General features: G+C 45.3%; 2 protein-coding genes across 2 annotated transcripts in view; one reads left to right on the top strand and one right to left on the bottom strand.

Annotated features, from left to right (window-relative positions):
• Positions 1-988: 988 nt before the first annotated feature.
• LOC137261597 (acetylcholine receptor subunit alpha-L1-like) lies at positions 989-4,496 on the bottom strand. Its single transcript, XM_067799375.1, has 4 exons — positions 4,342-4,496; positions 2,795-2,928; positions 2,531-2,685; positions 989-1,657 (listed from the first exon to the last, which is right to left on the bottom strand). Exons 1-4 carry the CDS (start codon positions 4,385-4,387, stop codon positions 1,294-1,296), a joined length of 699 nt encoding a protein of 232 aa, XP_067655476.1. The 5' UTR covers positions 4,388-4,496; the 3' UTR covers positions 989-1,293.
• Positions 4,497-6,600: 2,104 nt separating this feature from the next.
• Positions 6,601-22,472, top strand: part of LOC137261994 (uncharacterized) — a 38,549-nt gene continuing 22,677 nt past the window's right edge. The window contains exons 1-2 of the mRNA XM_067799797.1: positions 6,601-6,693; positions 6,820-6,966. Coding sequence (XP_067655898.1) covers positions 6,601-6,693; positions 6,820-6,966 — 240 coding nt within the window. The remainder of the gene's footprint in view (positions 6,694-6,819; positions 6,967-22,472) is intronic.

The raw sequence follows: 22,472 nt of genomic DNA, 5'->3' as shown, positions 1-22,472 counted from the left end.
ACCACACAATCCAGTGATTAACAACAAGAGCATCGATGACATATGTCAACCAAGTCAGCGAGCCTGACCACCCGATCCCGTTAGTGACCTCCCGTTAGTGACGACGATCTTAGTCACCTTTTGTAGCAAGCATGGGTTGCTGAAGAATGAAGGCTGAAAACCATCACGGGTCTGTTTCGCTAAGTAAATTCAGGGTATGTCAGTGATCTCATATCGTCCCACACTGCTCTTTGTCTGATTCACTTAAAGAAGAAGCGAAGGTGACCAGTCAATTTTAACTATTTCACATTAATACAAATGCAGATGAAGTGGGACGGATGAAGTGTGTATAGCCCCACCAGTTTGACTGTCCCAGGATCCCCCGAACCCTCTCTGGTGCATTTTCATCTTAATCTGTAAAACCTAAGAGTATTTATATAGCACTAACTTCTATCACACAAAGGCAATGTTCAAAGCACTGACAACTTTCTTTTGCAGTTGGTCATTATCCCATTCTTCTGCCAATCAGCTTTTCCATGTACAACCAGTCATGATTATTTTGGGGCTAAGTAGTTTTAATCTTGACTTTTCGAAAAACATTTTCTTTTTCATTTTGTAATTGTCATCTTATAGTTATGATAGCTGCGTGTTGAATTTTGTCAAAAAGTAGTCACAGTGGAGTTTGGGTTTTGGGTTTCTAGACTTACATTTCTGGTCTCCTCCGAGGGGCTTGGCTGTTTGACTAGTATATAGATATTATATCACAAGCAACTGTGTCTTACGACCGAGTACCTCAAGCATACTGATAAAGTGCCTCAAACAAAGACACAGACACACACAATCAGTGTCAAATGCACACACGCACGTAGAGACATCCGTTGAAACATGTAGAAACGCATACAACAGATATATAAACACACTCAAACATACACACACACACACACACACACACACACACACACATTAAACACAGCCAACAACTTAATCCGAACAAAAAACAAAACGACCATTTGTAGTTCAGAGAAGTATTTTAATGTTATATAATTACAGTCTTATTTATATATACATTTTTACCCAATCAAATGTATATATACTTGATTAAGATCATTTAATTTTGATATTTCAAGAAAGATAGACATTCGACTCTATTTGAGTTCACTACATTTGTATATGTTCAAATTTATATATTGGTAATACACAGTTACTGCCAAAGCCACATGAATCACCTCTATAAACTATGAATATAGCGTTTTCATCCTTAGAATCAAGTTTTGATCACATCCATGTCCTGTTTGTAAAACAACTGCATTCTATTCAGTGAAACAAGCTCCAGCCCAGTAGACCATGTCTTTTAGCCTTCAAAGTCATGGTGGCAATGATAGAAGGATAGGGTTCGGGACAACATGCGTAGTGGGCAACAACTCTCTGCATGGAATGTTCGATGATATCCCATTGGTCATCGTGGTAGTACTCGGACACGTCGATCTCGGAGGTTTTGTTCTGGACATCCATGATGTTCCCATTATACGTCCAGGACCCAATCTTCAGTGAACATGTCACTGTGCCGTCGGTGGTGTACTTGGATACGTCACATCGAACCTTCATGCTTGTTGGTGGAATATAGTATATGCGTCCTGTGTTGGACAAAACCGCAGGGACATCTTCGACATCAGCATGTCTGAAACAGAGACAAGCTACACGCTCATCGTGGATGTAGTGGGGATCCAATGAAAAAGAAGTAACTCGCTGATTATGGAGGAATTCGGGATATAGTGAAACACATAGAAACCACTCATCATGGATGTATTAAATAAAAGACAAGGAAGCCACGCATCGTGGATGAACTGGATGTATTGGAGATCTAATTTGGATTTAACTCACCTCTCCAACGAGTCGGATATGATGTGTCTTGACACCGCATCCTGATTACTCAGGCTGAGTCTAGCATGATATAACTATGGTCCCTTGATTCCAACCAGTACAGTGTGGTATGTGTGGTTACAATGCAACCAGATTGCTCATGCTGAGTATAATTTTGACAACAGTCGTTCCTCAGTTCCAACCAGTAAGGTATGATGTGTGTTGACGATACATCCCAATAAAACACAAGCAACCAAACTGTCATGGGTGTATTGGGGATCCAAGGAAAGACAATGGACAAACCCATTATTGATGTGTTGGGGGTCCAATGAAAGTCATGTAACTCACTTATCGTGGATGCTTTGGGAGATGGCGTTCCTAAGTGGGATAATTTGTGCCTAATCCATTTGTTTTTCGAATAAAATTTGTTTAAAACAAACACAAGTGAAGGACAAGGAACTCACTCATCATTTATGTATTGGTGATCCAATGCGTGACAAGGAACCTACCCCTCATAGATGTACTGGGTGTCCAACGAAAGACAAGGAAGGCACCCATGATTGATGTATTGGGTATCCAATGAAAGACAATGAACCCACTCATCATCTTTTATGTTATCAATTAAATGGATATAGGAGGCGGGTGGTTAAAGCGTGTGGTAGTACAACTTCGTTTTGATGAATATACTCACCCTCGGTAGGGAACAATGTCAGGACGCCATATGTCGGAGGGAGGGAGGTTGATCAAGGACACGTCTCCGTATTCCGAGGGCTCCCAAGTCAACCTGTTGTCGAACCACTCATAGTGGGTCCAAGTGTCAAGTTCAGCGTCCCCTGTTCTCAGGTTCTGGAGACAATGACACATTTATTGAATTAAAAATAACCCACAACAAAACATGTTGTTTTGGCATACAGCTGAATCCAAACAAACCACCATCGTCATAATAGACACTTACCAGAGACGATATCTTCAGTAGGGTTAAGTTGATTGTTACGTTGAGTGTGTCACCTGCAGAGCTGACGGGGATGGTGTTTTCCGTGTGTCGTGATTTCAGTTCTTTATACAGAGGATCGTACAGCTGACTTTGGACTGTAACACACAAATTAGATCATGCTACATCAGTGGCTCCTAACACGTATACTAGATCACCAGACGGTAACAAATATGTTAGACCATGCACTGTAATACTGTAACACATTAAGTGTTCAGGCCATATATCCAGGCACCAAAGACAAAGGAAACATCTTGGAGCCATTATTGCCATACCTTTCATAAAATATACAACAGTTTACACATGTAACACTGAACAACATGACTTGCATTTAAACGCATTCCAACCTGTCCATCCTGTCGATATTAACTCCTCACAAACTACAATATTTTACGCAAATTCTGTTAATGGACGGTCTGCCTTTGTCTTGCCTGATATGGACTTCAGTGTTAAACAACAAACATGTCTGTTTGCAACAGTCGGTGGTTTAGAATTACTAATTTAGAATCTATACAAAACATATATATATGTATGATACAGTTCTGTTCAGTAAATGTACATATTTTCAACAGTCGATGGTCCTAAATTCGGAGCAGAACTGTGGAGACGACACCGACAAGAGATCTGGAAAGGGTACCTAACTTCCAATTTCATGACAGACTGAATACAATATCTATAAGGTACGGTTGATCTTTGGAGGATGTGAATGCTCCATGTCACCCTGCACGTGTTTGAGAGGACTTTGTGTCCCACTGAACATCAAATGGATACTCTTGATGGACGATTGTTACAGTATAATCCGTCAACTCAGACACTGCAACTACTGAACACAGGCCTTCAGCAACAGTGTCAAAACATTAAAAAGCAAGTCGGCATCTCCTTCCTTCCCAAGCCGTGAGCAATGGTCATAGTGGTCACACCGGATACTGACGCTTCACTCTGACCAGGTGAGTTTAATAGGCCTCTGGTTTTACCAAAGACTCTGTGCATGATCATCTTCCGGAAACCTGTTAAGTGATGACGTAAGTGTAATTGAGCAATGATGACCTGTTTGAATCAGTTATATGCGATCAGTCAACGTGGCACGTTTCTATTTTTAAAGAATACATTTAGTGATATTCGAGAATTATCATGGTAACGGAAACTGGAGTCATCACTGTAGCAGTATAGGGAATGTTGGGAACAAGGAATGTTGTCGTGACTTGGATTCAACACCCATACTACTCAACAGTATTCCACGAAGCTGTGTCGCTGCAGTCTGTACAGATATGAGTCTGTATCTGACAATCCTTTGACTGACCTCATTCAACAACTTAACAGTTTTGCTTTACACATACATACCTGCAGCAAGGAACGCCACATTCAACCACCTGACGAAGAGGCTTACACATATATACTTAAACCAAGTAACGCCACATTCGACTAACTGAAGGAGTTGCTTTATACATGCATACTTGCACCAAGGAACATCACATTCAGCCACCTAATGGAGTTGTTTTATGCATACATACCTGCAGCAAGGAAAGCCACAAACAGCACTGCCTCTCTTAGCGCCATCTTCCTTCCTTGGTTAACGAATTCAGACTGGTGCAAGTATGGTTGGAGACAAAATTGCGTTATCGTTCATCGATAGCAGACAACGTGATACCCCTCGTGACCTCAAAGTCACCTCGTGAGGCCATCATGTATGGCGATATACGATAATATGCTGATCTAGTGAAAACCATATCACATCCCTGAATCTCAAAGGTCATGTTCATGTTCAATGATGTTACAGCCGTCAGACTGTCGCCAGGGCCCTTGTAAAATAGAGAGCTGGAGAAGCAAAGGAATGTTTATTGACAGTGTCAGGATTCACGACTATACTCAATATGTTCATTATTATAACACTACGGATATATTCATACAAACCAGAAGAGGAAGGTCGATGGTTAGGCTCATGATCCCGTTATGTAACTTTGTCCCGTCCGAAAGAAGCCAATTCAGCAAATGTGACGTCTTCCATGCGTATTATTTGCCACGAATCGCCAACTTGGATCGCTAGCAAAACCTTGTGCATAGTGAAGATGGATAAGAGGGAATCTTGTCAGTCACACTGCTGCAAAAAAAGGACAGAAAATTCATTACCAGAATAAATTGATTAGCTTTATTTTATGATATAATTAAATAATTAAGTATAAGTTTCCTTTATGCTCTGGACAAGTTCAGAGTACAACTGTGGAAGGAACCCCGGTATTGCTAATACGGGAAATAGAGAGCGAAAGTCATTTCTTGCTGTCGTCATGTGTCTTGACAAGCCTTCCGAGTGTTCCTCGCCAGTGGCATGAAAAGCCTCCTCATTAATTAAAGCCCGACCTACAAAACTGATTGACTTACATGAAGAGGACGAAATGCTCCTCATTTCTGATCCTTCATCCAAATGAGTGAGAAAGAACTGGAACAGCAAGCGCTCTGAGCTCTCGTCTTGAATTTGAGCATCGTATCTTCATTATGTTTAGACAAATGAAAGTGACAAAGAGAGTTCGAGTGACCATGGCCTAGACAGGCTGGTCTAGAGTAGGCTCCCCAACACTGGAATCATCTGCAGTACCCACAAGGGCTGTGATCTTGGCGACGAAACAGGTTACACATCAACTTTCAGTCAGACTCAAACTGGTTTATTCAATACTGCATTCCATGTGACCTAGGGTACAATTACACCAGAACATACTATTGTGTCACGTGGATTAGAGATGAAGAAATACTCAAGAACGGCGTGCTTCAAATTCATGAATTAAATATAATGATAGTAATTTGATTGTCTGTGGATTTTACGAACAAAGAAGTTTGATGTGGTTACATCGGTTTGGCACAACAGAGGCTAACCATGGTAAATACTTCGACAGGTAACCATTATGTGGACTTCATCTTCGATATTCACAGCAGATGTTGTAGTCGTCCTGTTGTTTCTCCTACCTGTATTCATTTACCTTCAGATTGTTCAATGTTATTCTGAATTTACAGAAGACAAGTAAGATATGTTTCTGTGTTAAAACCTGTTTTAGATCCAGACAAATGCCAATCCTGGATAAAGATATCCTGTAACCTTGTTTGAAAGTGGTGATAAGTAGCTTATCATCACCGACTTGTTGTGATAACCAAGTCCATGCGAAACCCGTTGAAAAGAGCAGAGATTCGACACCCAGTTATGTCTTCAATTATGGTTTACAGATTTTAGAAGATAGCTCTGCTTTGGGTATCTGAAGGAGTCCATTTACAATAGTTTCAACCAGTATTTGATTACTCTCATTCTGGTATACACAAATATACTGCAGCAACCTGTTTCACCCAATATTGCTTTGTTTCATGGAAATGCCCCAGCAGATTTAAGGTATAAAGTATGGGCCTTTTCAGTTGCTTCATTGTAGTTTGTTCCCCATATCTCGGAGCCATAAAGAAAGATTGGTTAACCTTTGCAGTCGAAGATATTTATTGCTGTGGAGAATGTCATTGCATGATTACGTGTACACTGGCCTTAATGCTTTCGGTGCCTGTGGTGCCGATTTGCTACATGCAGCTGACCACTTTAGTCTATATTAGAAAAGTAGACTAAATTATTTGCAATATGTTGTACGCCTCAGTTGTTCACCCGTATAGAAACACTCCTCGTCCTTGCGCATAATTCCACCATTACGAAAAACGATAATGCTTGATTTATCCATACAGAGAGACCCCAAGACTGGTATAATACGTCTACCTGTTGTTGCAAACCTATAACCGTATGCGAGAACATGTTGACGTTATCAGCAAGTAGCAGCATCTTAATATCCCCCTGTCAGAAGAATCTGTCTTCTCGCATGGACATTTGTCCACCATTCTGTCGGGTTTGTGTCGAAACCAGAAAGGGGAGGCGTCGTCGTACAGGTTCTTTACGTTATGGATGCAGTTGGGGATCTCGATGTCTTCCGGAACCCCCAGGGTGTGTAGTCCATCGATTTGTTTTTCCACAGAACACATTTCTTGCTGTCGATGCAGTGGTCAATGGCGTAGCACTTGCAAGTCGAGTCCAGTTCGAAGACGACGGGGAGTTCCGATATGGCGGAGAGGCAGTCCGTCCATCAGTGGTTGTGTCTCTCATTGATTTCCGGACAGCAGTCGTTTGTGAAAACGATTCCGAGTTCCAGCTGCGAGTCGAAATTGGTTGGGCGGGTAGACGTAGATATAATACACTATTTTGCCGTCTACGAACTTAGTACAGCAAATACAGTTCCAGAAACTGGCGAGGGATCTGGTAGCGCTCGCAGAAGGTGTGGCCCGATCGCTCGAGGATTTGTTTCTCTCGGTCGGAGAACAAGAAGCGGGAACACTTCTCCAGCAGGGTCTCGAAGACTTCAACCATGTCGGAAGTTGTCTTTGTTTGTGATTCGGGGTCTATGCTTCCTCGGGTTCTCGTATATCTGGTTTGCGATATGTGGCATTTCCTCTTCGCTTCGCGAAGGGACAAACGACCAGATCGGATCTCGGCATAGGCTTCGCGCTATAGCTTTACTCCTGGCATTTTCTCTATATCCATGCACACGCAATATCTCTAACTGGAGTGCACTTCCGTCAATGGAATTTGTAGAGAGAACCAGATTTGCATAAACTTCGTGGCTGTGGGAGCCGAGGTGGCACTTTGGAGGCTCTTAGGCCTTGGTGCGCCTATGCATCACAGAACTGCAATCTGTATACTACTAGAACTATGTCAGTAATGTGGAGTCGCCTTAAGCTCACGTCACCTGGAATCAGTGCCTTTCAATAAAATAAGCCCAGTTAAGATGCACTAGACAGGCGGCTATGCCTGATAGAGGGTTGGTGTTTGGTGGTGCTTGCATAGAAAATCAATTTCCCAAGAACACTATACTTCAGATTGTTGGACATAAAGGTTTCCCAAAGTGGCTGAGGCGTACGTACAATACATTCTGGAATGCTCTTGTCCTTTTCTTTGTAACCAAATAACTCGTCGAAATGTTGGTAATCAAAGCATCTTTAGAAGTCATCATATACTTATATCTATATGACAACATTTCACTGTCTAGAAAAGAACTAACCCTGCGAACATATACTTACTTTGCACATGTTTCCAAAAGTAAAGTTTCCCAGAATAACGTCTTCAGGGTATATCTTGGCATTCAGTTCGTTTGTAGACTATATGATTCATGTAATGAAACTGACTTATTAACCTACGTTTTCAGAATGTGTTGATACTTTCTAGAAATATGCCATCGCCACTATTTGTGATGTGTGAGATGACTTCATGCCGAAAGGTTCTGTTCGTTTTACCTATCCATCATTGTATGTATATTCCTTCCACTGTGTGCCAGTGTGTCTTTCAGAGGTTTGGGGATTTTACACATTTTAATGTTTTAGAGACGATTCATCTTTATGCTTGTAAAAGATTTAAGTTAAGGTCAGTAATCTAACTGCATGATTCATGGACAATGTGTTAAGGTCAGTAATCTAACTGCATGATTCATGGACAATGTGTTAAGGTCAGTAATCTAACTGCATGATTCATGGACAATGTGTTAAGGTCAGTAATCTAACTGCATGATTCATGGACAATGTGTTAAGGTCAGTAATCTAACTGCATGATTCATGGACAATGTGTTAAGGTCAGTAATCTAACTGCATGATTCATGGACAATGTGTTAAGGTCAGTAATCTAACTGCATGATTCATGGACAATGTGTTAAGGTCAGTAATCTAACTGCATGATTCATGGACAATGTGTTAAGGTCAGTAATCTAACTGCATGATTCATGGACAATGTGTTAAGGTCAGTAATCTAACTGCATGATTCATGGACAATGTGTTAAGGTCAGTAATCTAACTGCATGATTCATGGACAATGTGTTAAGGTCAGTAATCTAACTGCATGATTCATGGACAATGTGTTAAGGTCAGTAATCTAACTGCATGATTCATGGACAATGTGTTAAGGTCAGTAATCTAACTGCATGATTCATGGACAATGTGTTAAGGTCAGTAATCTAACTGCATGATTCATGGACAATGTGTTAAGGTCAGTAATCTAACTGCATGATTCATGGACAATGTGTTAAGGTCAGTAATCTAACTGCATGATTCATGGACAATGTGTTAAGGTCAGTAATCTAACTGCATGATTCATGGACAATGTGTTAAGGTCAGTAATCTAACTGCATGATTCATGGACAATGTGTTAAGGTCAGTAATCTAACTGCATGATTCATGGACAATGTGTTAAGGTCAGTAATCTAACTGCATGATTCATGGACAATGTGTTAAGGTCAGTAATCTAACTGCATGATTCATGGACAATGTGTTAAGGTCAGTAATCTAACTGCATGATTCATGGACAATGTGTTAAGGTCAGTAATCTAACTGCATGATTCATGGACAATGTGTTAAGGTCAGTAATCTAACTGCATGATTCATGGACAATGTGTTAAGGTCAGTAATCTAACTGCATGATTCATGGACAATGTGTTAAGGTCAGTAATCTAACTGCATGATTCATGGACAATGTGGACGTTATTCATTCATATTGAAGCGAATAAGCAAAGTTCAAGATGTTGGACAAGGTCGGTAAATATGCCACAGTCACGATATCCCAAAAAACGTTACAATATGATGTGTACGTATGATAGAAATGGTAAGAACATTGGGTAACAAATGTAAGAAATATGAGGATTTTGATGTGCTTTTAAACTTGATTGTATGAATATCAGCTTCCCAAAAGTATTTTTAAATCTGTAACACAAAGGTTAAAGATATGAACTCCGAACTGCCCCATGAACTTATAGCAGAGCATTATCTCTTTCATATTCATATGAAAAAAATTAGGACCGCGCTTACACGTGTGACGATGTACACCCTATGAGTTAAACATGGACACACGCAGTTAGGATCATGTTCCATGAAAAACAGACTGTGTATGTTATATGATGTAGTTGCATAGAAGATGGGTATCGTTTTGCATTGAGTTTGTCTGTATTTTCACAACTGCCATATATCCCTCCATTTTACCCCACCAATCAATGTGAATATAAATTAAAGTTATTGTTGAAAGCAACGTATGTACACATTGTAAAAACTCTCTCAATATCTATCTATCATGGGTTTAACAATAGAAAATCTGTTTTAGATATGTGAGTGTACACACTTGTGTTGTACTATGTGAGTGTACACACTTGCATTGTACTATGTGAATGTACACACTTGCATTGTACTATGTGAGTGTACACACTTGTGTTGTACTATGTGAGTGTACACACTTGCATTGTACTATGTGAGTGTACACACTTGCATTGTACTATGTAAGTGTACACACTTTTATTGTAGTGTGTGTGAACACATCTGCATTGTACTACACTGTGTACTATGTGACTGTGGCCTCTTCAGTACTCTGAATAAAAGAAATTGTGCCACAACACAATGAGTGATCTCTTGAACCAGAGCACAGTACGCCGACAGTCAGTTACGTAAGGGGTTGATGTGTGCCGTGCCCATGTTTTCCTGCATGGTAATTCTAAGCACTATGTGCTGATATGTTTCCTGAACTGTCCATAAGTCCGACTCAGAAACCTACAGGAACATTTGTCTAGTGTAGCCGTGTTTTTACGGTCCGGTTTTGGGCTGCTGCTGAAGATAAGACAACGGTGATGATATGATAGTTTTATTGACGTGAAGGATGAAGCTGTTGTTGAGCCATGTCTGAGAAAGGGAAAATGTGTTTCCAGCTCAGCAACAGCAGGTGGTGTCGTAAACTAGTTAATCAAGTAAATACTTTTAACAAATATTGAATAGTTTTGAAAATCACAGTAAATAATGCTAAATGTGTTATCTAAGACATTTTATTAATTCAAATACCAGATTACAGATCTTGCAGTTCTGAACAAAATTTAAGCGACTGGTTTAACTTAGTATATATTTAAATATATTTAACTTAGTTTATATCATTATCAATTAAATATTACTTTTATTGTTATACTTTTATTATTTCAAGAAGATTTACACCTTCTACAGAGAACGAGGAAGTAAAGAGGCAGATGGAAAAATGGCCAGACCTGAGAAAGAGAGAAGGCGTTTCCAGCTCAACAACAGGAAGTGGAGTGCGGTGGAAAGCAGGTGGCCAAAGGAAGTAAGGTAAGAGGACACAGTAGCCAATAAGGACGTAGGTAGCACGTGAAAGGAAGTCTTTAACGTGACCTATAAATAGAAATGGGGAAATCCCAAAGAATAGGTTACCTGGCTAAGAACAGAGAGGAAGTTAATGGAATTCCTTGTTTACAAGGCTCCAGGAAACAAGGTGAAAAAAGAAAAAAGGTGAAGATGTATAGAGGCGCAATTCAACGCCAAGATTCAGATAACATGGGGCAAATGAACATTCAACATACAGTTATGTTTATGAAACATGACGTTTGTTGTGTCTGTGAATTATGATTGAACATAGTTTTACACTATGAATAAAACACACTACTACAGTAGCATCTTGTATCTATTTGATAGAGACATTTTACACACATTTAGAAAGGTTTAAACTGTTGTCGTGTAGGTTTTTCACCGTTATATTATCAAGCATATGTATAGGTCATTCTTAGCACGAAACGATGTTGCCAATTTGAAAGTCTGTTGGATTAGACGGCCACGGTCTCCATTCCGTTGTACGTGCTTAATATTGAACAACTCTCTCTGCTAGCCAAGCTTCTACAGCAGTGAGCTGCTGGCGCGCAATAGATATCAGTCAGTTAGATAATACTCATACAGTCATGAGGTGATTCAGGGTAGAGTGTCCGTCCGGACAATCAAACCCCATCCCTGGTGTAGCGGTTAGAGTGTCCATCCGGAGAATCAAACCCCATCCCTGGTGTAGCGGTTACAGAGTCCGTCCGGAGAATCAAACCCCATCCCTGGTGTAGCGGTTAGAGTGTCCATCCGGAGAATCAAACCCCATCCCTGGTGTAGCGGTTAGAGTGTCCGTCCGAAGAATCAAACCTCATCCGTGGTGTAGCGGTTTGAGAGTCCGTCCGAAGAATCAAACCCCATCCCTGGTGTAGCGGTTAGAGTGTCCGTCCGGAGAATCAAACCCCATCCGTGGTGTAGCGGTTAGAGTGTCCATCCGGAGAATCAAACCCCATCCGTGGTGTAGCGGTTAGAGTGTCCGTCCGAAGAATCAAACCCCATCCGTGGTGTAGCGGTTAGAGTGTCCGTCCGAAGAATCAAACCCCATCCGTGGTGTAGCGGTTAGAGTGTCCGTCCGGAGAATCAAACCCCATCCGTGGTGTAGCGGTTAGAGTGTCCATCCGGAAAATCAAACCCCATCCATGGTGTAGCGATTAGAGTGTCCGTCCGGAGAATCAAACCCCATCCATGGTGTAGCGGTTAGAGTGTCTGTCTGAAGAATCAAACCCCATCCATGGTGTAGCGGTTAGAGTGTCCGTCCGGAGAATCAAACTCCATCCGTGGTGTAGCGGTTTGAGAGTCCGTCCGAAGAATCAAACTCCATCCCTGGTGTAGCGGTTTGAGAGTCCGTCCGAAGAATCAAACCCCATCCCTGGTGTAGCGGTTAGAGTGTCCATCCGGAGAATCAAACCCCATCCGTGGTGTAGCGGTTAGAGTGTCCGTCCGGAGAATCAAACCCCATCCCTGGTGTAGCGGTTAGAGTGTCCGTCCGAAGAATCAAACCCCATCCGTGGTGTAGCAGTTAGAGTGTCCATCCGGAGAATCAAACCCCATCCATGGTGTAGCGGTTTGAGCGTCCGTCCGCAGAATCAAACCTCATCCATGGTGTAGCGGTTTGAGAGTCTGTCCGAAGAATCAAACCCCATCCCTGGTTTAGCGGTTTGAGAGTTCGTCCGAAGAATCAAACCCCATCCGTGGTGTAGCGGTTTCAGAGTCCTTCCGAAGCATCAAACCCCAACCGTGGTGTAGCGGTTAGAGTGTCCGTCCGGAGAATCAAACCCCATCCCTGGTGTAGCGGTTAGAGTGTCCGTCCGGAGAATCAAACCCCATCCATGGTGTAGCGGTTAGAGTGTCCGTCCAAAGAATCAAACCCCATCCCTGGTGTAGCGGTTTGAGAGTCCGTCCGAAGAATCAAACCCCATCCCTGGTGTAGCGGTTAAAGTGTCCATCCGGAGAATCAAACCCCATCCGTGGTGTAGCGGTTAGAGTGTCCGTCCGAAGAATCAAACCCCATCCCTGGTGTAGCGGTTAGAGTGTCCATCCGGAGAATCAAACCCCATCCGTGGTGTAGCGGTTAGAGTGTCCGTCCGGAGAATCAAACCCCATCCATGGTGTAGCGGTTAGAGTGTCCGTCCGCAGAATCAAACCCCATCCCTGGTGTAGCGGTTTGAGAGTCCGTCCGAAGAATCAAACCCCATCCATGGTGTAGCGGTTTGAGTGTCCGTCCGAAGAATCAAACCCCATCCATGCTGTAGCGGTTAGAGTGTCCGTCCGGAGAATCAAACCCCATCCCTGGTGTAGCAGTTAGACTGTCCATCCGGAGAATCAAACCCCATCCCTGGTGTAGCGGTTTGAGAGTCCGTCCGGAGAATCAAACCCCATCCCTGGTGTAGCGGTTAGAGTGTCCATCCGGAGAATCAAACCCCATCCGTGGTGTAGCGGTTAGAGTGTCCGTCCGAAGAATCAAACCTCATCCCTGGTGTAGCGGTTTGAGAGTCCGTCCGAAGAATCAAACCCCATCCCTGGTGTAGCGGTTTGAGTGTCCGTCCGAAGAATCAAACCCCATCCATGCTGTAGCGGTTAGAGTGTCCGTCCGGAGAATCAAACCCCATCCCTGGTGTAGCAGTTAGACTGTCCATCCGGAGAATCAAACCCCATCCCTGGTGTAGCGGTTACAGAGTCCGTCCGGAGAATCAAACCCCATCCCTGGTGTAGCGGTTAGAGTGTCCATCCGGAGAATCAAACCCCATCCGTGGTGTAGCGGTTAGAGTGTCCGTCCGAAGAATCAAACCTCATCCGTGGTGTAGCGGTTTGAGAGTCCGTCCGAAGAATCAAACCCCATCCCTGGTGTAGCGGTTAGAGTGTCCGTCCGGAGAATCAAACCCCATCCGTGGTGTAGCGGTTAGAGTGTCCATCCGAAGAATCAAACCCCATCCCTGGTGTAGCGGTTTGAGAGTTCGTCCGAAGAATCAAACCCCATCCCTGGTGTAGCGGTTTGAGAGTCCGTCCGAAGCATCAAACCCCAACCGTGGTGTAGCGGTTAGAGTGTCCGTCCGGAGAATCAAACCCCATCCGTGGTGTAGCAGTTAGAGTGTCCATCCGGAGAATCAAACCCCATCCATGGTGTAGCGGTTTGAGAGTCTGTCCGAAGAATCAAACCCCAACCGTGGTGTAGCGGTTAAAGTGTCCGTCCGGAGAATCAAACCCCATCCGTGGTGTAGCAGTTAGAGTGTCCGTCCGGAGAATCAAACCCCATCCATGGTGTAGCGGTTACAGTGTCCGTCCGGAGAATCAAACTCCATCCGTGGTGTAGCGGTTTGAGAGTCCGTCCGAAGAATCAAACTCCATCCGTGGTGTAGCAGTTTGAGAGTCCATCCGAAGAATCAAACCCCATCCCTGGTGTAGCGGTTAGAGTGTCCATCCGGAGAATCAAACCCCATCCGTGGTGTAGCGGTTAGAGTGTCCATCCGGAGAATCAAACCCCATCCCTGGTGTAGCGGCTAGAGTGTCCGTCCGAAGAATCAAACCCCATCCGTGGTGTAGCAGTTAGAGTGTCCATCCGGAGAATCAAACCCCATCCATGGTGTAGCGGTTAGAGCGTCCGTCCGCAGAATCAAACCTCATCCATGGTGTAGCGGTTTGAGAGTCTGTCCGAAGAATCAAACCCCATCCCTGGTGTAGCGGTTTGAGAGTTCGTCCAAAGAATCAAACCCCATCCGTGGTGTAGCGGTTTGAGAGTCCGTCCGAAGCATCAAACCCCAACCGTGCTGTAGCGGTTAGAGTGTCCATCCGGAGAATCAAACCCCATCCCTGGTGTAGCGGTTAGAGTGTCCGTCCGGAGAATCAAACCCCATCCATGGTGTAGCGGTTAGAGTGTCCGTCCAAAGAATCAAACCCCATCCCTGGTGCAGCGGTTTGAGAGTCCGTCCGAAGAATCAAACCCCATCCCTGGTGTAGCGGTTAGAGTGTCCATCCGGAGAATCAAACCCCATCCATGGTGTAGCGGTTAGAGTGTCCGTCCGGAGAATCAAACCCCATCCCTGGTGTAGCGGTTAGAGTGTCCATCCGGAGAATCAAACCCCATCCGTGCTGTAGCGGTTGGAGTGTCCGTCCGGAGAATCAAACCCCATCCATGGTGTAGCGGTTAGAGTGTCCGTCCGCAGAATCAAACCCCATCCCTGGTGTAGCGGTTAGAGTGTCCGTCCGGAGAATCAAACCCCATCCCTGGTGTAGCGGTTTGAGAGTCCGTCCGAAGAATCAAACCCCATCCCTGGTGTAGCGGTTAGAGTGTCCGTCCGGAGAATCAAACCCCATCCATGGTGTAGCTGTTACAGTGTCCGTCCGGAGAATCAAACCCCATCCCTGGTGTAGCGGTTAGAGTGTCCGTCCTGAGAATCAAACCCCATCCCTGGTGTAGCGGTTAGAGTGTCCGTCCGGAGAATCAAACCCCATCCATGGTGTAGCGGTTAGAGTGTCCGTCCAAAGAATCAAACCCCATCCCTGGTGTAGCGGTTAGAGTGTCCGTCCTGAGAATCAAACCCCATCCGTGGTGTAGCGGTTAGAGTGTCCATCCGGAGAATCAAACCCCATCTGTGGTGTAGCGGTTAGAGTGTCCGTCCGGAGAATCAAACCCCATCCATGGTGTAGCGGTTAGAGTGTCCGTCCGCAGAATCAAACCCCATCCCTGGTGTAGCGGTTAGAGTGTCCGTCCGGAGAATCAAACCCCATCCCTGGTGTAGCGGTTTGAGAGTCCGTCCGAAGAATCAAACCCCATCCCTGGTGTAGCGGTTAGAGTGTCCGTCCGGAGAATCAAACCCCATCCATGGTGTAGCTGTTACAGTGTCCGTCCGGAGAATCAAACCCCATCCCTGGTGTAGCGGTTAGAGTGTCCGTCCTGAGAATCAAACCCCATCCCTGGTGTAGCGGTTAGAGTGTCCGTCCGGAGAATCAAACCCCATCCATGGTGTAGCGGTTAGAGTGTCCGTCCAAAGAATCAAACCCCATCCCTGGTGTAGCGGTTTGAGAGTCCGTCCGAAGAATCAAACCCCATCCCTGGTGTAGCGGTTAGAGTGTCCATCCGGAGAATCAAACCCCATCCATGGTGTAGCGGTTAGAGTGTCCGTCCGGAGAATCAAACCCCATCCCTGGTGTAGCGGTTAGAGTGTCCATCCGGAGAATCAAACCCCATCCGTGGTGTAGCGGTTAGAGTGTCCGTCCGGAGAATCAAACCCCATCCATGGTGTAGCGGTTAGAGTGTCCGTCTGCAGAATCAAACCCCATCCCTGGTGTAGCGGTTAGAGTGTCCGTCCGGAGAATCAAACCCCATCCCTGGTGTAGCGGTTTGAGAGTCCGTCCGAAGAATCAAACCCCATCCCTGGTGTAGCGGTTAGAGTGTCCGTCCGGAGAATCAAACCCCATCCATGGTGTAGCTGTTACAGTGTCCGTCCGGAGAATCAAACCCCATCCCTGGTGTAGCGGTTAGAGTGTCCGTCCGGAGAATCAAACCCCATCCCTGGTGTAGCGGTTAGAGTGTCCATCCGGAGAATCAAACCCCATCCCTGGTGTAGCGGTTAGAGTGTCCGTCCGGAGAATCAAACCCCATCCATGGTGTAGCAGTTAGAGTGTCCGTCCGAAGAATCAAACCCCATCCCTGGTGTAGCGGTTAGAGTGTCCGTCCGAAGAATCAAACCCCATCCCTGTTGTAGCGGTTTGAGAGTCCGTCCGAAGAATCAAACCCCATCCCTGGTGTAGCGGTTTGAGAGTTCATCCAAAGAATCAAACACCATCCCTGGTGTAGCGGTTTGAGAGTCCGTCCGAAGAATCAAACCCCATTCCTGGTGTAGCGGTTTGAGAGTTCGTCCGAAGAATCAAACCCCATCCCTGGTGTAGCGGTTAGAGTGTCCATCCGGAAAATCAAACCCCATCCGTGGTGTAGCGATTAGAGTGTCCGTCCGGAGAATCAAACCCCATCCGTGGTGTAGCGATTAGAGTGTCCGTCCGGAGAATCAAACCCCATCCATGGTGTAGCGGTTAGAGTGTCCGTCCGAAGAATCAAACCCCATCCATGGTGTAACGGTTAGAGTGTCCGTCCGGAGAATCAAACTCCATCCGTGGTGTAGCGGTTTGAGAGTCCGTCCGAAGAATCAAACTCCATCCCTGGTGTAGCGGTTTGAGAGTCCGTCCGAAGAATCAAACCCCATCCCTGGTGTAGCGGTTAGAGTGTCCATCCGGAAATCAAACCCCATCCGTGGTGTAGCGGTTAGAGTGTCCGTCCGGAGAATCAAACCCCATCCCTGGTGTAGCGGTTAGAGTGTCCGTCCGAAGAATCAAACCCCATCCGTGGTGTAGCAGTTAGAGTGTCCGTCCGGAGAATCAAACCCCATCCATGGTGTAGCGGTTAGAGCGTCCGTCCGCAGAATCAAACCTCATCCATGGTGTAGCGGTTTGAGAGTCTGTCCGAAGAATCAAACCCCATCCCTGGTGTAGCGGTTTGAGAGTTCGTCCGAAGAATCAAACCCCATCCGTGGTGTAGCGGGTTTAGAGTCCGTCCGAAGCATCAAACCCCAACCGTGGTGTAGCGGTTAGAGTGTCCATCCGGAGAATCAAACCCCATCCCTGGTGTAGCGGTTAGAGTGTCCGTCCGGGGAATCAAACCCCATCCATGGTGTAGCGGTTAGAGTGTCCGTCCAAAGAATCAAACCCCATCCCTGGTGTAGCGGTTTGAGAGTCCGTCCGAAGAATCAAACCCCATCCCTGGTGTAGCGGTTAGAGCGTCCATCCGGAGAATCAAACCCCATCCGTGGTGTAGCGGTTAGAGTGTCCGTCCGGAGAATCAAACCCCATCCCTGGCGTAGCGGTTAGAGTGTCCATCCGGAGAATCAAACCCCATCCGTGGTGTAGCGGTTAGAGTGTCCGTCCGGAGAATCAAACCCCATCCATGGTGTAGCGGTTAGAGTGTCCGTCTGCAGAATCAAACCCCATCCCTGGTGTAGCGGTTAGAGTGTCCGTCCGAAGAATCAAACCCCATCCGTGGTGTAGCGGTTTGAGAGTCCGTCTGAAGAATCAAACCCCATCCCTGGTGTAGCGGTTAGAGTGTCCGTCCGGAGAATCAAACCTCATCCGTGGTGTAGCGGTTAGAGTGTCCATCCGGAAAATCAAACCCCATCCGTGGTGTAGCGATTAGAGTGTCCGTCCGGAGAATCAAACCCCATCCATGGTGTAGCGGTTAGAGTGTCCGTCTGAAGAATCAAACCCCATCCATGGTGTAGCGGTTAGAGTGTCCGTCCGGAGAATCAAACTCCATCCGTGGTGTAGCGGTTTGAGAGTCCGTCCGAAGAATCAAACTCCATCCCTGGTGTAGCGGTTTGAGAGTCCGTCCGAAGAATCAAACCCCATCCCTGGTGTAGCGGTTAGTGTGTCCATCCGGAGAATCAAACCCCATCCGTGGTGTAGCGGTTAGAATGTCCGTCCGGAGAATCAAACCCCATCCCTGGTGTAGCGGTTAGAGTGTCCGTCCGAAGAATCAAACCCCATCCGTGGTGTAGCAGTTAGAGTGTCCATCCGGAGAATCAAACCCCATCCATGGTGTAGCGGTTAGAGTGTCCGTCCGCAGAATCAAACCTCATCCATGGTGTAGTGGTTTGATAGTCTGTCCGAAGAATCAAACCCCATCCCTGGTGTAGCGGTTTGAGAGTTCGTCCGAAGAATCAAACCCCATCCGTGGTGTAGCGGTTTGAGAGTCCGTCCGAAGCATCAAACCCCAACCGTGGTGTAGCGGTTAGAGTGTCCATCCGGAGAATCAAACCCCATCCCTGGTGTAGCGGTTAGAGTGTCCGTCCGGAGAATCAAACCCCATCCATGGTGTAGCGGTTAGAGTGTCCGTCCAAAGAATCAAACCCCATCCCTGGTGTAGCGGTTAGAGAGTCCGTCCAAAGAATCAAACCCCATCCCTGGTGTAGCGGTTTGAGTGTCCATCCGGAGAATCAAACCCCATCCATGGTGTAGCGGTTAGAGTGTCCGTCCGGAGAATCAAATCCCATCCCTGGTGTAGCGGTTAGAGTGTCCATCCGGAGAATCAAACCCCATCCGTGGTGTAGCGGTTAGAGTGTCCGTCCGGAGAATCAAACCCCATCCATGGTGTAGCGGTTAGAGTGTCCGTCCGCAGAATCAAACCCCATCCATGGTGTAGCGGTTAGAGTGTCCGTCCGAAGAATCAAACCCCATCCCTGGTGTAGCGGTTTGAGTGTCCGTCCGAAGAATCAAACCCCATCCCTGGTGTAGCGGTTAGAGTGTCCGTCCGGAGAATCAAACCCCATCCATGGTGTAGCGGTTAGAGTGTCCGTCCGGAGAGTCAAACCCCATCCCTGGTGTAGCGGTTAGAGTGTCCGTCCGGAGAATCAAACCCCATCCCTGGTGTAGCGGTTAGAGTGTCCATCCGGAGAATCAAACCCCATCCCTGGTGTAGCGGTTAGAGTGTCCGTCCGGAGAATCAAACCCCATTCATGGTGTAGCGGTTAGAGTGTCCATCCGAAGAATCAAACCCCATCCCTGGTGTAGCGGTTAGAGTGTCCGTCCGAAGAATCAAACCCCATCCCTGGTGTAGCGGTTTGAGAGTCCGTCTGAAGAATCAAACCCCATCCCTGGTGTAGCGGTTTGAGAGTTCATCCAAAGAATCAAACCCCATCCCTGGTGTAGCGGTTTCAGAGTCCGTCCGAAGAATCAAACCCCATCCCTGGTGTAGCGGTTTGAGAGTTCGTCCGAAGAATCAAACCCCATCCCTGGTGTAGCGGTTTCAGAGTCCGTCCGAAGAATCAAACCCCATCCGTGGTGTAGCGGTTAGAGAGTCCATCCGGAGAATCAAACCCCATCCCTGGTGTAGCGGTTAGAGTGTCCGTCCGAAGAATCAAACCCCATCCCTGGTGTAGCGGTTTGAGAGTCCGTCCGAAGAATCAAACCCCATCCCTGGTGTAGCGGTTAGAGTGTCCATCCGGAGAATCAAACCCCATCCGTGGTGTAGCGGTTAGAGTGTCCGTCCGGAGAATCAAACCCCATCCATGGTGTAGCGGTTTGAGTGTCCGTCCGAAGAATCAAACCCCATCCGTGGTGTAGCGGTTAGAGTGTCCGTCCGAAGAATCAAACCCTATCCGTGGTGTAGCGGTTAGAGTGTCCATCCGGAGAATCAAACCCCATCCCTGGTGTAGCGGTTAGAGTGTCCGTCCGGAGAATCAAACCCCATCCCTGGTGTAGCGGTTTGAGAGTTCGTCCGAAGAATCAAACCCCATCCCTGGTGTAGCGGTTAGAGAGTCCGTCCGGAGAATCAAACCCCATCCGTGGTGTAGCGGTTAGAGAGTCCGTCCGGAGAAACAAACCCCATCAGTGGTGTAGCTGTTTGAGAGTCCGTCCGGAGATCACAAGGACGTGGATCCGATCTCTGACTGCGTCGCACTGAAAGTTTAAAATATGGTACTTGGTCGGCTCGGAGTCAGTATAATGGCTCTCTGTGGGGTATTCATGCTTAACTGCGGCATGATGTCTCAGTGAGCTAGCACTATAAAAGCAGCCTAGGATTGTAGAAACAGTCACTTGTGCACACGCATGCAGGTCGTCTAATTAGCGAAATGTTTCATTTCACCTACCCTCGCCTACTCTGACGCGTGTTCATACCTAGTTTTATTCAAGATATCAAAGCTGACGCGTGTTCATACCTAGCTATATTCAAGATGTCAAAGCTATCTCAAGCACATGACTTTGGACACAATAATCTAAACTGTGTGTTATATAACCCTAAAATATCATTTTACAGTTATCTGGTTTGGGATATTTCCTTGCATAACTGAATGGAGGATGATCTGTTTGACTGGCATTTTAAATACCATGAAAATCTTACTTATGTACATAGCTGAAGATGAATATGTACATCTGTGGCTTAATATGGTACCGGTTATTTCTATGTAAATACTAGCAACATGTATTTGCTCTGAGAAGACTTCGTGCGTAAGTCCTGGAGGAAATTTAAACATCCATTCACGGAGATTCATTCGTTCTGGTATGTGCTGAACTTCAAACCAATGCATTTCATGTGAGGATATCATGATTGACAATCTATGTCCTGAAAAAAGTACGTTGATCCTCCTTCTGAAGATGCTACGGAAATGCTAGGATAATTTCATTCTGGAGGGTGTCTCTCCCAGGATAATTTCAATTCAGAGTGTGTCTGTTATAGGATATGTTCATTCTGGAGCGCGTCAGTTTTATGACAATTCAATTCTAGAGTGTGACAGTTTTATGATAATTTCATTCTGCAGTGTGTATTTTAGAGGATACTTTCAATCCAGTGTGTGCCTGTTCTAGCATGATTTCAATCTAGAGTGTGTCTGTCCTAGGATAACTTCAAATTCTAGAGCGTGTCTGTTCTAGGATAATTCCATTCTGGAGCGTGTCTGTTCTAGGACAATTTCATTCTAGAGTGTATTTGTTCTAGGAGAATTTCAATCTGCAGTGTGTTAGTTCTAGGATACTTTCACTCAGCCGCAGGAGTGTATTATTCCCAGGACTTAGCTAGTCGGGCGTGATTCTGTCGATTGTATCCGATTGCATTCACTGCGTGAATTACAGCTTGTGAATTAATCCGGCTGAATAGCAGCTGTAAATCACAAACGCCCTCGTTTAGTTTCCCGGGATGACCTCGATCGTTTTGGGGATCAAATTTACCGCATATTACGATTGGTATCATACTGTCGATGTAAAGTAAAGGTCATTCTGCCTTTTGGATTCGAAATGAGGCTGTGTCTTCAAAACATTCGTAACATAAATCGTTCTTAAAATTTCTATGTTCCACAGACAGGAAGTTAATAAAGATCTCATGCATAAAGGGTCAGAAATGGAATGATTGAAAGATCTAACGTACAAAGGGTCAGCAGGGAAATGATTGAAAGATCTAACGCACAAAGGGTCAACAGGGAAATGATTGAAAGATCTAACGTACAAAGGGTCAGCAGGGAAATGATTGAAAGATCTAACGTACAAACGGTCAGCAGGGAAATGATTGAAAGATCTAACGCACAATCATTGACAGGTAAAAAGATACTGATCACTTCATGAAACACTGGGCTGAAAAACGAATCTTAACGGTTAACGATATATGTGATAAATCTGGATTAATACCTTTTGAAACAGTAAACATTTGTAGGATATTAGAGGGACAATGCTGGTATACATATTAGTTTTACACATCTCACCTTTGTCTGAAACAAACTATTGAAAATAACAATATGGTACCTATCAACAATATGAACATTACTTCTTGCAGCAGAAGCCTCATTACAGCCTAAGAAAAGATCAAACAAATCTTCTATTATCGACTTATATCAGATGACAGTAAGCTTAACATATGTTCCAAATGGCAAAACTTCTTCACTCTCACTTTGAATGGCATAAGATATCACGTATGCATAGATAT

Source organism: Haliotis asinina, chromosome 14, assembly GCF_037392515.1.
Source record: "Haliotis asinina isolate JCU_RB_2024 chromosome 14, JCU_Hal_asi_v2, whole genome shotgun sequence".
In the NCBI taxonomy this organism is placed as follows: domain Eukaryota; kingdom Metazoa; phylum Mollusca; class Gastropoda; order Lepetellida; family Haliotidae; genus Haliotis; species Haliotis asinina.
Note: the sequence above shows the minus strand (reverse complement) of the source record. Positions and strands in the feature narration are given on the sequence as shown.

Bases quoted from the DNA above. Each gene is read 5' to 3' on its own strand.
- LOC137261597 (XM_067799375.1), bottom strand. From the start codon at position 4,387: ATGGCGCTAAGAGAGGCAGTGCTGTTTGTGGCTTTCCTTGCTGCAG. The intron at 2,929-4,341 runs GTATGTATGCAT...TGTGTGTTACAG, and splicing joins TGTGGCTTTCCTTGCTGCAG to TCCAAAGTCAGCTGTACGAT. The intron at 1,658-2,530 runs GTGAGTATATTC...TCTCTGTTTCAG, and splicing joins GACATTGTTCCCTACCGAGG to ACATGCTGATGTCGAAGATG.